General features: G+C 42.4%; 1 protein-coding gene across 15 annotated transcripts in view; it reads left to right on the plus strand.

The window, feature by feature from the left end:
* LOC125017430 (collagen alpha-1(XXV) chain) overlaps positions 1 to 15,580 on the plus strand; it is a 147,262-nt gene that overhangs the window by 113,536 nt on the left and 18,146 nt on the right. For 13 of the 15 annotated variants that reach the window (XM_047600595.1, XM_047600606.1, XM_047600576.1 and 10 more), the window contains 8 exons: positions 507 to 551; positions 2,392 to 2,436; positions 2,842 to 2,868; positions 5,350 to 5,394; positions 10,659 to 10,691; positions 12,047 to 12,082; positions 13,973 to 14,017; positions 15,398 to 15,460. In XM_047600595.1, coding sequence (XP_047456551.1) covers positions 507 to 551; positions 2,392 to 2,436; positions 2,842 to 2,868; positions 5,350 to 5,394; positions 10,659 to 10,691; positions 12,047 to 12,082; positions 13,973 to 14,017; positions 15,398 to 15,460 — 339 coding nt within the window. The remainder of the gene's footprint in view (positions 1 to 506; positions 552 to 2,391; positions 2,437 to 2,841; positions 2,869 to 5,349; positions 5,395 to 10,658; positions 10,692 to 12,046; positions 12,083 to 13,972; positions 14,018 to 15,397; positions 15,461 to 15,580) is intronic. The other 2 variants (XM_047600655.1, XM_047600646.1) reach the window with 2 other exon arrangements.

A 15,580-nucleotide genomic window follows, 5' to 3' on the forward strand; every position in this document is an offset into this window, starting at 1 on the left:
TCACTTAGTATTCTCAGTTTATCAGAGCAGCAGAATCTGTCTGTCTTAACGTTTCTGTAATGTCCGGACTAAAATTATATGTACATGCAGTGTGCACACCGATCAGACATAACATTATGACCACCATCCAAATATTGTGTAGGTTTCTGTTGCGCCTCCAAACCATTTGTGACTCATCAGAAAATGGACATGGGTTTTCTGAGGGTGTCCTGTGGAAATCCTAGAGATACTGGATCAGTGTGTGACCTAATGAATTTGGAGGCCAAGTCAACGCCTTGTGGTGATTTTAGCTGTTCCTAAGGTCATTGCTATGGGGGTGGAGGTGCCTGGTTTAGTCTAGGACGGTGTAGCAGAACACTGTATCGTCACAAGATGCTCAATGTTATTTACTTCCCTCCTCACTCCTCTCAGTGGTCATAATGTTACGCCTGATCGGCGTATATTCTGGTGTGATCTTGCGGCATTATTGCCAAATGTAATAATGTAATTACCCCTTTAATTCCCAGGGTTCACTCGGGCCTCCTGGTATCCCAGGTGTTGACGGGCTAAAGGTGAGCGCACTCATACTTTTGTTTTTTTTTTGTTTTTTGGACGTAGTTGTTCTTAATTGTTAATCGTCTTCATTAACAAGAGCAAGAAGTTCCCCTTAATGCTATACAATGTTAAACTTGTCCCCTTTGTGCACCCTCCTTTGTAAATTTCACCCTTTAAACACCTTTCAGACTCCCCTCAAAAACGCTCCACATGAACCTCAGAGAGCCAATTTCCATCCACACCTGATAGTATTTTATCTTGAAAAGACCCGCTCGAACATAATACGGGCTTTCATTAATCCTTCTGGCCATGTGTTGCATTTTTCATATTAGAAAAGTTCTGACAATTTCAAACCACTATTGCATTTAGGAGAATACCCCCGGGCTGCATCTGCAAGTCTTAACCACAAAGTACTGCGCTGGCTGCCCCCGTGAATCTGTTCACACACTTGTGCTCATTTGCGCATTTCATTCTCAAACCAAATAAAGAAGACACAACGCAGGTGGTGTTCGGCAGCGAGGAAAAAAAATGGGATATTTATTCTCGAACGATAAAATGAGTTACCAGAATGAACAGGGAGATTATTTGGGAAGAAGGGAGCGCCGCCTTTCTAATCTCAACCGCGCATTCATGAAGATATGAGGGAAAAAAAAAAAGAAGAAGAAAAAAGAAAAAAGCATGCGCGGCTGTAATAAGAACCAGAGTGAAGTTTCATTTCTTGAGCGAAAGCTTTTCTAACTCGGGATGCAGTGAAAGCTAAAGGCTTAATTCCATACTTGTGAAGGGACCGGGGGTTTGCCAGCACCCATGAAATAGAACTCCCAACGCTGTGCAGTGCAGTTATAAAACCGAGTATGTTATGGTGTGTAAGTCTCACTCATGCAGAAAGTTGAACTCCAGCAGAGGCAGGTTGACTGGTAGACATCATATTGATCTGATATCCACTAAAAAAAAAAAAAAAAGAAGGAAGGGAGGGGGGTGATCACTAATGCAAACCTTATCAGACAAACTTTAGGTGGCTTTAATCAGACTCCGTCATCATTGTGGCAATAGAGCATCATCATTACGTCGATGACTCCCATATGTGGGCTGATAAGTGATACAAGGTTTCAGTCTTTATTAGAGTTTCACCGTTAGCTGGGCGGATACTCCTCGCATGGATCAGACAGGCTGGAATCGAGAGAAAATGAAAACAACAACAAGAAGCTGGAAAAGCTTTTTATTAATATGAAATAAATGAGTGTGCGCTATATTCCAGTTTTCTCACAGTACAGCTGGTCCTCAGCGTCCGTTATAATCAAAATAACAGATTGCTTTATTTTCCACCCTACATTAATCAGCTTCATCTGGTTATAGTCGCCCGTCCAGGCTGAGGAATAGCTGCTACGCTTCTAAAAGGCTAATGATGTGGTAGGTTTGCAGAGGTCACCGGGTTAATTGTTTTTGGCAAACGCACCGGCTGAGGTTGGCTTCTCGGTCAGAGCCGCGGAGAACGGAACGGGGATCCGGGCTCTTAACGGCACACTGGCATCCATCAGACGGACTTGGCTTTCTTAAGCACAGAACCAGAAACCAGAGATAATTAAGCTTTTTATCAACTCATTTATCCTCTCTCCTCTCAGATTTAGTTTACGGGTTTTAATAATTTAATACTCCCTGTTTGAATTTCATGCTATTTACTTGCCTCGCCGCACTGACAGTCCTGCAGCATTCTCAGCTATCCTGCAAACCCCCCAACACCTGTGCACCATCCCCACCAAAACTTAATCTCTGATGGGGTTAAAGGTTATCTTTATGCTGCAGGAGACAAACAGCACACTGAATGAAGACCTTGTGTATATGTTGTGCTGTCCATAGGGGGATGTTGGCATCCCAGGATTGGACGGTGTCCCCGGAGCTAAGGTCTGGTGCACACCTTATCTGTGTGCTCTTATTTTTGTGAATCCATTTCATTCTTATTTGAAATTATTTCCATTTTTCCCCCCCTTTTCTATTCAAGAGAACTTTTACTTTCCTTCCATTTTTCTTTTTGACTTTAAACTTTTTCCATCGTGCTCTTTTTGGTTTCGTTGAACCCAAATTTTTCACAGCACGTTCACACTGAAACTTTGATTGTTTGTTGTAATGATGCTTAAGGGTCTGAAAAAAAAAAAAAAAAGTAGCTATAACACAAGAGAATTTCGCTAATCTAACATGAATTTAACCCCAGATATAATCTGACCCCAAGTGGCTGCGATAATTCCCCAGCCCAACCCAACACCCCTTGAGCTCCTCTGCGTTTTAACACTCTGCTTTCTTTCCCAACAGGGCGAAATGGGAGAACGAGGTGAAAAGGTAAGGAGCTAATTCCGATCTCCTCGTGCTTATCGCCGGCATCAGTGTGATATTCCTCCGGCCGTCGCGGTGAAAACACGGCAGCTCTTGGCTCGCGGCTTGTTTTTTCAGAGGTGACTCCCCATCTGAGATCTGGCCCATACATGACTGAGTCATGAAGCTGCAAAAACCCTGTAGGGGACAAAAAAACAAAATAGCTGCTTTATTCTCTCCATTCCCTAACTCTAATGGTGCCCTTGTACAGTGTTGCTGGGCAGCAGCTGGTGAGAAGTGTGAACACTGACCAGGGAGGGAGACGATGACTCAGCTGTCATCAAAAGCTGGCTTTCAGGCGCTCGGGCCGTCTGCAGCTGTTTAAACCAGATACTTCTACTCTGTTTATTCCTGACACACCTGGCCTTCGCCGAACCAGCGAAGACGTGTGGAGACAATCTCCTAGCAACCGCGGGCCGTCAGCATCTGGATGCAAATAACGGATCGATGTACGGTTTTAGAAGCGGCGGCCAGGAGATTGCGATGATGCAAGATCATGTCATTGCACGAAAACGGCAATCATAAATCAGCTGGCTGCAAGGACGGAAAATGGTTTCCAGCGTTTCAGTTTGTGTTAGAGTGAGACTGTTCTCGTGTCCAGTCCCCTCCCACACACTTTTTGTCTTGTACTTTTCACTTAAGAGCAGAGGTTGCCAATTATCTAAACCTGATTGCTGGTTTTTCAGACGCATGAAGAGGGATTTATAGCACAGATATAAACCCTGACAGTCCTGTTGATCATCTTGACGCCTGTCAAACCCCTTAGAGGGTGCACAACTCCAAATAGTTGCACTGAAATACTATGAGAATTCATTCTGTGGCAGGCCGCTAGTCTGCTGTCTTTTTGGCTTCGTTCGCTAAATCCAGAGCCAGCAAACAAAACCTACCAAAGCAAACTCTTTTAATCCTGACGCTCGTAGTCATTTTAACTTCTAACAGATAGGCAGTGTTGAGCGCAGAGACTGTTACAGTAATCTGATTTTCTTGGAGTCCTTTTTCATACTCTCCACAAGGACACAACCTTTGATTCAACATCCCTGGAACCGCTAGTCTTTGTGTGATTCGCAGTTTAATAGTAGTATAAAAATCTTGTGGATTTATTAAAAGTGAAATGATCTGTTCCCTGCCAGACGGCGCTAAAACTTGGCCCAAAACACTCTGAGCTTTTATTTTGAGAGGAGCCAGACATGTTAACATAAACCGTAGTTGTGTTTTTTTGTCTTTGGTTGCATTGGCCTGTAGGCAGATTCAAGAAAACAATGTTAATCTGAAGCACAAAGCCTTTTACAGTAGGTTTATTTTAATGAGGTTTCAGCATTACAAGGATGAAATCTTCCACAAATACAATCCACCCTTTTAAGTTATTCAATTTTACATTTGTCTTCAAAATAGTTGCCTATTTCATTATACTGATAAAAAAAAAAAAAAAAAAGGCCATCAAACTGAATCTGTTTCTAGGACACCAGAGAGACTCGGTGATGTAGTTACTAACCTGCATGTTAAAATGCAGACATTAAGAAGGTCTAATGCTTGTTTTGTTCATTTTAATTTCCGTTGTTAGCATGCAAACTGTTGCTGAGGTTGATGCTATGACTTTAGGACCTCCACAGTTACATAACCTGATCCTCAGCCACATAGAGATCTAATGACCAGAGTAAAGATGAATGAACATCCACTAGGTCTGAGCAATGAAGCCCATGCCAAGTGCAAAAAGCTGCAGTTCATCGAGTGGCCACTTGAGGCTGGTTCCAAAAGGGAGCCATTCCCCATAAACTCCCATGTTAATAACCCAACTTTACAGCGTTATTAATCATGTTTACAACCCGTGCAAAACGATTTTGGTCTCAATAGTTTCACTCTTCATGACAACTCTACAGGGGTGAATTTTTTTTCTAAGTGGAGATTTGGGTGGGTCTCAATGCCCGACACGACCCCCATGTTCTCCCGTGCTCATCCAACATGGCGACCGCAGGCTTAGCCCACTTCAGGCTTCATTTTTTCATGTTCTGAATCCAATGGGTCACGATGGATTTGTCCATAGTATGAACAGTCAATGGTCGAGACCCTGGAGAAGAATCAAGGCATCATCAGAGTCATTAAGTTGAGCATCAACATGTTTAAAAGAACACAAAAAGAAGTTCTTCAACCACATACTGACTCGGTGACCAGAGCGAAGTAACATGACTTCGCATGTGTACATCGATGATCCTTCATCTTTGCTGAAATGTACTTGGCTTTGACTTTTTTTTTTTTTTTTTTTTTTTTTTTTTTTTACATGGCAGTCACTCAGAGAAAGAAAAATGTCCGTCCTTCTTTGTGCTATATCTGTTAAAGCAATCAGGCAAGCTTGTTTAAAAGATTTTAGATTCTCACGTAGCACATTTTTTTCAGTGCTGTCTCATCCCTTCATTCAAGAGGCCGACATGACATGTGCTTTTTTGATCACAGGGTGATATGGGTGAAGACGGACCGAAAGGTGAAATGGGAGAGAAGGTATGTAAACTCCACTTCGCTTTTTGATCTCTTTGTTTTTTTTCGTCTTGGAGGTAGAAGACGGCAGAGTCTGACTGCTAATGTTAGCCATCTGAGAAGAGCAGGCTGAGCTGCAGAGGTCAGGGGCCATCTGTACTGTAGTCAAAGCTGTGCAACAGCACTCGTCCTGGCACTTGATGCTTCCTTTGTATTTAATGTGGACTTAATTGCCACGCTACGCTGACGCTCCATTTTCTGGGCGGGTGGCTCCTGCATTAATTTGGGACCATTTATCATTGAGACGGCGGCTTGTCAAGTCCAGATACATTTCCAGCAAAAGGCAGATTGGAGATCTGCCGGGCAGATTGTTCAGAGCTAAACTAATAGATTCATGTTTCTCTACAAAAGGCTTTTGTATTTGAGAAGAGTTTTTTTTTTCTTGTTTTGTGTTAGTACAATGACATCATGTCCAGAGGCAGATTATCCTTCCTATCCAAATCTTGCCACGCTGCCTTCACTGTTTTATTTCGTTAAAGCAGTGTTTATGAAAATAGGTCAGTTTCATTTGTATTGGGTGACCTCATGGCAAACATTAGCCCTCTTTACCCATTGAACATGTGCTGAAGCGTTTCAATAACAAAACAGTATTGAATTTGAGTGAGAACGTTGATTCACCTCTTGCACTTCGGGGAAAAGATTAATCAAAGTTGCTGAGAACACACAGCTGACAAAAAAAAGCACTACTTTGATGTATTGTAGACCAGAGGAGCTTCCCCTCCCTCGAAATACTGAGTTAGGTATAAAACCAAAAAATATAACTGATAGGCTAGAAGCAGCGTGCTCAAAGTGTCATTGCCAATTTATTGGTGTTCAGCGGAGAGCAACTTTGATAACTTCTCACTTTATGGGTGCTGTGGTTTTTAAAAGACTGCAGAACTCAGCAGCCAAGATAGACACCGTTGGAGGGAAACAGATGCAGGATATCATCTGTGGAAAATGAGTGAACAAAAAGGAAAGCAGGAGGTGGGGGCGATAAAACTTTGCAGCGCGAGCACGGCTTTGATCTAGTCTACCTCGGTGCAATAAAAAAAAAAAAAAAAAAAAAGCAGAGAAAAGTGATGGATTTTTGCTGCAGGAGTGAAAAAGCGAAATTGAAATTGAACACCATGGGACTTGGTAGCCAGTCACCTGCCATTCCCGTCTACAAGTGAATCCTCGTGTGCTTTGAGACAGATGGCAGCGTAAAGAGAAAGATTTAGCCATTAGCGTGGATGCGATTACCTCATCGCACAATGTCAGGACCGGAGGAGGTGTTTTGTTTAACACGGTGCGCAACATATGGCAGGAATAATTCAGTCAAGATACGTCCAGATGAGTATAACACACAGTGCGTCATAAACACACGGGGTTGATTGATTTCCAGCGCAAGTGAGGAAACCGTACGCTCGAGCCGAGCCCCCTGTCATCGGAGTTTTGCGTCTGATCAATTGCTCCTCCGTGATATTGTTGTTGTTTCACTAGTGAAAGAGGAAACCAGAGAATAGTGGGACTGAGGGGGGGGAGCAGCAGGAGCAGGAGGAGGGCATCCTTCGTCCTCCGCGCTGAAGACGCCAAAGTTAACAATACACAGCACGCACTGCGGGGGAAAATGCGGTTACACAAGGTTAGAGATGAGGAAGGGAAAGCTTTGGTATGGTGGAGAGGAGAGATCTCGGGGAGAGAAGAGAGTTGGAGGGGGGGTGAGTAAGCAGTCGGGCAGTGCGTGATACTACGGGAGATTGTTTTGGCGATGGGGGAATCCAAAAGGGACGCTACATGGTGTGTTACATGGATGCTAACTGTCAAACAAGTTCAAATTCTGTCATTCTTTAAAACTACTAATAATATCCTAAATAAAATAAAGTCCTGAATAGATGATACAACAGATACAATTGTTATTCTTCTTCGTGGTTTTCTTGGTTCTCCTTTTAATCTTAAGCCTCATTTTGTGTACTGCGGGACATAGACGTAACCTACGCACTTTGTTGATCCAAAACAATCAATGCGACAATCGCGGAGATGGAGACGCAGGCGGAAATGAGCAGAAACACACTACTACCAAGCGGACCAATCACAGCTCTTGCGGTCTGCGTCACTGGTGAGCGTAGTTCGTCAGAGCAAGCAAAGTCTCTGGCCACCGAGTGGCCTAATGACCGAAAAATAACCTAAACTAACTGAAACTGAGGCTAATCCGCTTTTCCATATCCATACTAGCTTGTATGGATCATCCAATTGATATGGTAATCCACATTTTCCCTGGTCTCTCTGTATTTCCTGCTACATTTCACCATGTTTTTGCCACTCAGGGGGCGTGGCCCCGGGCGACAGTGACGTCAATTCATACCCTCAATTACACTGCATTTTCTGACCCGTGTAGCTTAAAGAGCAAACCAGGACTTGCTTTGTAGTCTGACTAACCTTCGACTAACGTAAAATATCTGTCTGTTTAATTAGTACAAAACACATGGTAACCATGACCACGACTGTGTCTTTTTATGTAGGCATTTGTGCCCATAAACTGTAAAGTCACATTAATTACAGCTAGCAGATTAGTTGGTTATACTTAAGAAGAGTTGTTTTTTTTATGTGAGTAATTGCACTCACTTGCTTCCCACTGCTGTTTCTACTATGCATTAATGTAATACATTACCTGCTGTGTTGCTTCCCTAAGCCGTCATCAGCTGGGAAGAAAAGTGTTTCCAACAGCCTCTGCATGTCCATCTCTGGCCTCATTTAAAACAAATCATTACCGCAGTTAAAGGCTTTAGTTCTAAACCATTTACTCCTGGTGCATTCTGCCTAAGTATTTAACTAGGTGTGAAATTAACTGTGACTCCTCCTGTAGCAAAAGCTGAACATTGCAAACAACAACAACAAAAAAAATAATACCATAAATCTTTTAAAGGTTAATTGTAAAAAGAAGAACCCCAAGTAAACTCTTGGTTTTGGGAAGTTCCAGTCTATGAGTACTTGGCTCTGGCCAGTGTGGCACAGTGGTTGGTATAATTTCTGAATCCTAAGATCCGGTGCAAGCTCTTGTGAACTGGCCACGTTTCAACTGCTGGCAGAGCCTTCCTGCCCTGGGAGCCAGTCATAATTTGTGTTGCCTCACATACATTCTCACTCTGTGACTGAGGGTTGATATTCCAGCTGAATTTGGCCATCTCTGCTAATGGCCGTAATGTGGAGTCGTCGTCATGTTTTGAAGGTTGGAGTGGTTTTTAATGGTGGCATTTGTCACAATGGCTTCGTAGCTCGCCAGTCTCTCCCCCTCTCATTTAAGTCAGCGAGCGTACGGCTGGAAAGTGGCCCAATTTACCAAGCATACATTAAGAAACCATCATGTTATTATCCTTAAACGCCAATACGCAGCGACAGGTCTGGATGCCTGTTATGAAGTGGCGTTGTGGAGACAGCTCTCGGTCTCACTCAGCTCTGTGGTTAAATCGCAGGCTGTAGAGTCACCATGGTAATTGGCCCAATTGGGACATTTCAGCACTCTGTGCCACACCTCAGCTCACCTCCCAACTCCACCGCTTTTTCCATCTCACATTGCTACATTTGGAAGAGATTAAACTATGGTCAGAACTCTCGCTCGGTTCTCGGGCTTCGTGTCACTTGTGTGAGATTTGTCACGACAGAAACTGTCAGTGGGTTTTTCACTTCAGCAGCGGGGGATTGAAGTGTGTTGATTGCTTATGTAGCATCCTCTCGTACTTGTTTTCACATGAGCGTTCTGGTTAAAATGTGTCTAAACTGCGTTGTGAATTCAAATTTTTCCTAACATTTTTAACACATTGTGGCCCTGCTGGGATTAATTATGCATCGGATGCTTCACGCCTCTGCGTCGTCCATTCATTTCTGATAATGGACACCTCGTCGGGCATAATCGTTTACATATACTCCATATATGCATACTTGCATATGTGGTTAACAAGGTGTAGATACTTTGGCATAAGATTAAGTACAAATATGTGAAATTCAATCCAATCCTGCCCAAAAGCAGCAGGTGTAAACCAGCACTGACTTTGATGTTTGTTTTGTTTTCAATGAAGACACCAGAAGTCATGAAAATGAGCCGCTGTAAAGTTTCCCTTTTTTTTTTTATTATAATTTGTAGGCTAACCACAACATGACATCATCATTGTTTCTGAAGTATTTGGCCAAAAACGTTGTGTAAAACCATGCGAAAGCCTTTCTTTTGTCTCTCTGTAATACAAGTAGCCTTTCTTTTTTTTTTTTCTTTTTTTTGCAGCTCACTGTAAAAGTTCATCCACTTAGATCTCGCACCGTCCATAAAATATTAAGGAACTTGTGAAAATACTCGTATAAAAACGGAATGATAAGTTTTAAGGTACGGAATGAGGCACCCTTGAGTACGCAACAAAGCCCAGCTGTAAACAGTAACGCAGTTTATTGTCTGCAAAAAATTAAAATAAAAAAAAAAAATGCCGCAATTAAACACTGCCTTGTGTGCTATGCATCATAATGACTCCCATAAAAAGCTGAGGGCGAGAGGCATTCCTGCAGCAACTTCTGAGCACGAGGCGTATGTGTAGTGAAACCACAGAGTCCACACCAGAGCTAAAGACCCGGTCTCATTCTCCCCACTGCGTTTTCCCACCAACCGCCTATAATTACACTTATTGGCCCCTTGTTTTATGTCTGTTTTTACTGTACACTGCAGTAGTAATGCATAGGAAAGGGCCTGGGTTCTGGGTGTCTGGACGACGTTGCTGGAAAATTGTGATATAAGTAGCTCTGTCTCCTTCTAGTTCAATACTTCACCTGGAGAGATCAAATAAAAAAAACAAAAAGCATACACTGTTATGGACTGCTTCTTATATAGTGTTAGATTTCATCCCTTGTGTCATCACCGCAACACAGCTGCAGTCTGACAGTGTAAAAACAATGAAATGATTCCCAGCTCTGCAGTTATAAAAATGCTGTCTCCAGCTCGTGTTAGAGGTTACGTTCGATGTGAACGCTGCTCTGAATAGCAGACAATCCTCCTTTTTTTTTTTGAAATTGGATTTTTATGCAGACATATGCCGCAGTTGTCAAATTATGTTCTGCATTGTTCAGTAAATTGTTTCGTAAATCTTCATTTTTGTAATTGCATGGCAACGTTCGTTCCTGTCGTGACCTCAAAACCATCAGGTCTTGTAATGAACTGTCACTTTGGGCTTTTTTATGTTGTGCTTTTCTAAATTTTGCTTCTTTGTCTTTATTTTTTTAATCCTTAGGGCGACGCAGGTTCCTCTGCAGCTGGCATCAAGGTGAGAGCTAAGCTTATGCCAAACGATATTATCCTTTTTTTTTTTTAGCTCCTCATTAGAAGTTGGTTGCACCATCTGTTTGTGAATTCAAAATTACATGTGGCGATTAATGTGTTGATTGTTTAAAAGGATTAGACAAACTAAGTAAGTTCTGTTTCAGTTCACTTTGCCAACCACACTGGTGTTATCTATAAAAAATACTGAAAGTGATATCATGCTAAGGCTATAATGGAAAGAAAATAATAAAACCAGACCATCTACTGGTAAGTTGTAGCAAAAACAAGACATTACTAGGCTAGTTTCAAAATTTTAAGCTAGCATCAATCGACGCTATAGACCCCTTCATGGTCTACGTCACTGTGACGTCACCATGTTAGCCGGAGCCAAAACAGAGGGAAGCTTGAGGCGAACACTGTCACTTTTAATCATGAAAAAGTCATCTTGTTGTATTTCTGATGCCAAAACTGACAAATCAAAAACACTATTGCATACCCGCCACTGCCAAACTTTGGTTTGGCTTTGCTGATTAAAAACAAAAAGAATTGGAGTGAGACAATCAACAATGTGCGCACTTATTAGACAAGATTAATGTGTAATGCACCATCAGTTTCAACCTGGAAAATATTGTGGTTAGAATAAAGTTTGACTGAAATTACGTTAAGTTAATCATTATTTTGGGGGTTCTTGGTACATGTTAATGCTAATGCTAACCGCTAGGTAACGCAACATTAGTTGTGTGTTTCAGGGGTGTCCAAGCAGAAGTTGCATTTGAAACACTACCCTCCACAGTGGTTCTGCTTACTTCTTGTAATATTTTTGTTGGAGAGGCTTCGCTTGGACTCTTCTGTGTCCTCCTTTGGTCAAATTGTCCATTCACTGAGTGAGAGTGTCGGGGTCGGTGAATATAGCCCCATCAGTCAGAGTCAACTTTTTAAAATAACAGTGTATTAGTATAGTTTTCCTTGTCCACTCATGCCAAACCAGTCCAATGCAATATGCTAACCGCCATTTACAGACTATAGCGTTTGAGATCTTTTGCCTCCAGTTAAGCCCCGCCCCCAAAAAGACATCATATTATTTATAAACCATGAAGTGGTCTATAGCGAATTCATTTTTGTGATGCTAAATATGGCAGTTAACTGTGTGACTATCTAATGAAAGCAAAAGGAAATATAAATCTTCCTTTGACCTTGATCCAGATCACTTTGGAAAGAGCTTTACAGGAAACTTGTAGCCCTTATAATTTAGAGACGCTTTATTCTACAATCCTGGTCATGGATTTACAATTAGTTAGCTGGTGCAACGCAATCCAGAAATGCAACATCTGACAAGAGAACTCTTTGCATGTATTGCAGGGTGAACCTGGAGAGCCTGGACGAGGTGGACAAAAGGTAATAACTGCAATCTGATACACAACAGAGAGGCAGCAGTGCATAAACACATGTAGCCGTCACACTAGTATGGTTTCAATCACATGGAGTAACCGCAGCTATATTCTTACTGTTGATAATGGCTTTGGTATTAATAAATGACTATGGGAAGCAGAAACAGAAAGCACTGGACAGGCCGAGGCTCTCTGAACATATTTATTTCTACATCTGGTGAAGCTCTAGTGTATGCGCAAGACATAATGGCTGAAGGGGAACCTCACTGGCTAAAGTGCTTTATAGATGGCTGCACATGGGGGGCCTCGCTGAGAAGAAACTGCATCACAATGCGTCAACTCGTTTTACATTTACTTTGGCTTGATACAAGCTTCAAGCCAGGTCTCCTGTATCATTTTAAAACCTCTGGATACATTAAATCTTTGGGATATTTTTTTTACTCCCCATTACTGTGACCTGATCGAAGACCACCAGATCATACAGATATGTTGCTCTGCCAATAAGTGCAACCTGGCAAACAGTTTTTTTTAATTGTTTAAACAGTCTTTTTTTTTCAAGTATGACCTCTCTCTTCCAACTGCTATTTATTTTAGCGTTTAATAGACTTTTCCAAGGTTAGTATTGCTGAAAGCAGCTGCTAATGAGAAACTAATAAGCGGCTACTAATAAGCAGCAGCAGCAGCAGATGAGGAGCTATTTCCCTCAAAAATAAAAGCCATTACTTGTCCTCTGACCAGACTGCTGCCGAGATTGCACCATTGCCTCGTCTAATTACACTTTTTAATCCCACGTGTTGCACCCCATTAATTTCCCTTCTCTGTTTGGACAAGCTGGCACCAGACAGACAGACAGACAGGCTTTACGCAAATGTCTATTTTTTTTTATTATTTTCATGTTTTTGCTCCTGCTGCACAAAACAACTTGTAGCCAAACTAATTATCGACTGCTTTATCTCATCCTTCACTTGACATCCACTCTGCTTCGGCTGACACGCTTCCAAACGGTATTTCTCTTCCTAATGGCAATCACAAGGCCGACATGTTGTTCCTCGTTAAATGTTGCCATTGGATGGCATTCACTAAGTGTTGGTGACATCATAGTCCACAAGAAAGACTTTTAGTCCTTAATTTTACAGTCATTTATTAGCCAGAATGGAAATTTACGGCCTCCTCTCTGATCCCCACAGTGCCATTACTGTTGATCATTCTCGTGCACCGCTAATCTTTTCATACGCCCATAAATACAATCTGTTTTAATTGAGCGTTAAATTATCCCAACTTGGATATTTATTTTTATTTTTTTTATTATTTTGAAAGTCTCACAGAGGACTCACAGGGGACTTGACCTCCGCATTTTTCACAGTTCAATCCATTGACTGTGTGTTACCCAAACTTGTTGGTAACATGAGGCGATGGCGTTCTCAACTTGACAGTGACCCGACCTTGGTAACGGAGAAATCCGCCAAACTCTTGACTTCTCACTTCTCTCCAAACGCTCTCGCAAACGCATTTCGCCACTTTAACCCACAGTATGTGACAGTTTTCACCTCCAGAAACCAGAACTTTTAACACCTGCCCAAACCAATAAAATCGCAAAAAAACGAAAACTCCACTTGCACTTTGTGAAGGGTTGAGTGTAATAACCAGCACTAATCACACTGTCAAAGCCGCGGCTGCATGAGTTGATATGAAATTGCATGTGTGGTACCACCTTCTGCTAATGACAGTCAACATACACTCCTGGATGGCTGGCCACCTATCAGAATTAGCTCCGTAGCCAGAGAAAACACAAATAGGGAGCAAACCGCAGAGCTAATGGAACCCAAAGAGCCGACAAATGAGGCTTGACTCAGCTTAGCTTGGCTTGGCTGTAACGTGTCACACTCTTCCTGTGTAGGGAGAGCCAGGACTTCCAGGGCTGCCTGGACTCCCAGGGATAAAGGTAAATGCTTCGCTGTTTTTATCACCCCCCCTCCACCCACCCCCGGTGTTGTCCCTGTCCGTCCACCTCAGCCCGTCTTCAGCCGAGTTCAGAGCAAAAGCTGAACTGTCATCATGCCTCACGTATGACACATTGAGGTCTCGTAATCCTGCCTTTCCCGCTGCTTTGTGGGATTTTGCACCGAGACTTGAATGTTCCACGCACAGCAGTAGCTTAGCGGCGCAGCATTATCTATAACATTCCTCGCAGTGAAGAGCGAAGAGCTAAATAAAGCCAGACGTCTCGATTCCGAAACATGCCAAAAATTAAGATTTCCGAATGGCATCTAGGAATGATTGGAACACTGCATCCCTGGCAAAAACACGTCTCTCTTGTTCCTGGAAGTGGCAACCGAGAGACTCGATCCAAAGTGTGTCCAAACTACTGCTTGTTAAAAGAGGAAGCTGGATTTTTCTTTTTCTTTTCTTTTTTTTTATTTGATTATTTTATTGTTTTACATGTACAACAGCAGATGGAGAAACTTAATACGCAAATGGCTCACAGTAAATCACTGCCTAAAGAATACTGAAGCAACCAAATGTATTTCAGGATCATTAGCTCAAAATATTACACATGAATGCAAGGAATGCTCACACAGGCATGATGATGATGCTCGTAACTGTTTTTTTTTTTTTTCTTTTTCTCTCCGTACGCTTGTAATGTGCTGGTCTTGTGAAAAAAAAAAGAAAAAAGAAAAAAAAAAGCCCTTTCATTTTACATTTTATACACTCCTGTTTTTACTTAAGAGGCCTGTATGCTTGATGGATTCTAACAACGTTTTGCTAACGTAGCACTCGTGGGTTCTAAGCTCGGCTTGCACTTTGTTCTTGCTGCGCATTCTTCACTGTTCATCCAATTACGGTTTCCAAGTTTGAGAAGCAAACGTCCGTCAGGTCTCCGAGGGCTTCCAGAGTGCTGTAGGTGGGAGCTCTGGTCGCAAGTGGTGTAATAATGCATTCAATACAAGTGTTATGGGATGTAAATCAAATCCAACGTCCTGGATCCCTCATGGAGGATCATTCTTCATAAGTGTTTTTTTTTTTGCACACTTAATCAGAACCTTTGTGTGTTGCCCTGAGTTTCTAACAAGGTCGCCTCTTAATATATGTGAATCCAGGGTATGAATTAGTAAACCACTGATAGCGTGTGTGATTTATGCATGCTTCCCTGAGTGTGTGAGTGTGTGAGTGTGTGTGTGTGCATGAGCAGTCAGTGCATGCATTTTGTGATGACTTGCCTATGTGTCGTGTGTGTGTGTGTTTAGCGCTCTTTAGCAGTGCGACAGAAACAAAATAATAAAATACGAGTAACATTTGCTGATTTATTTTACTTTTTTTCCAGGGTGAGCCTGGATTCCTCGGTCCTCAGGGAGAACCCGGCCTTCCAGGACTCCCAGGAACGAAGGTGGGTGACTTCACGGTGACCGCGGTCGCCCCATATGTGACGTATCGCGTGTTTCAAATCCATTTTAATGAGATGCGACCGCTTTGCCAGAGTTTCATCCCCTCCCAGCGGCCTCGTGGC

Source organism: Mugil cephalus, chromosome 1, assembly GCF_022458985.1.
Source record: "Mugil cephalus isolate CIBA_MC_2020 chromosome 1, CIBA_Mcephalus_1.1, whole genome shotgun sequence".
In the NCBI taxonomy this organism is placed as follows: Eukaryota; Metazoa; Chordata; class Actinopteri; order Mugiliformes; family Mugilidae; genus Mugil; species Mugil cephalus.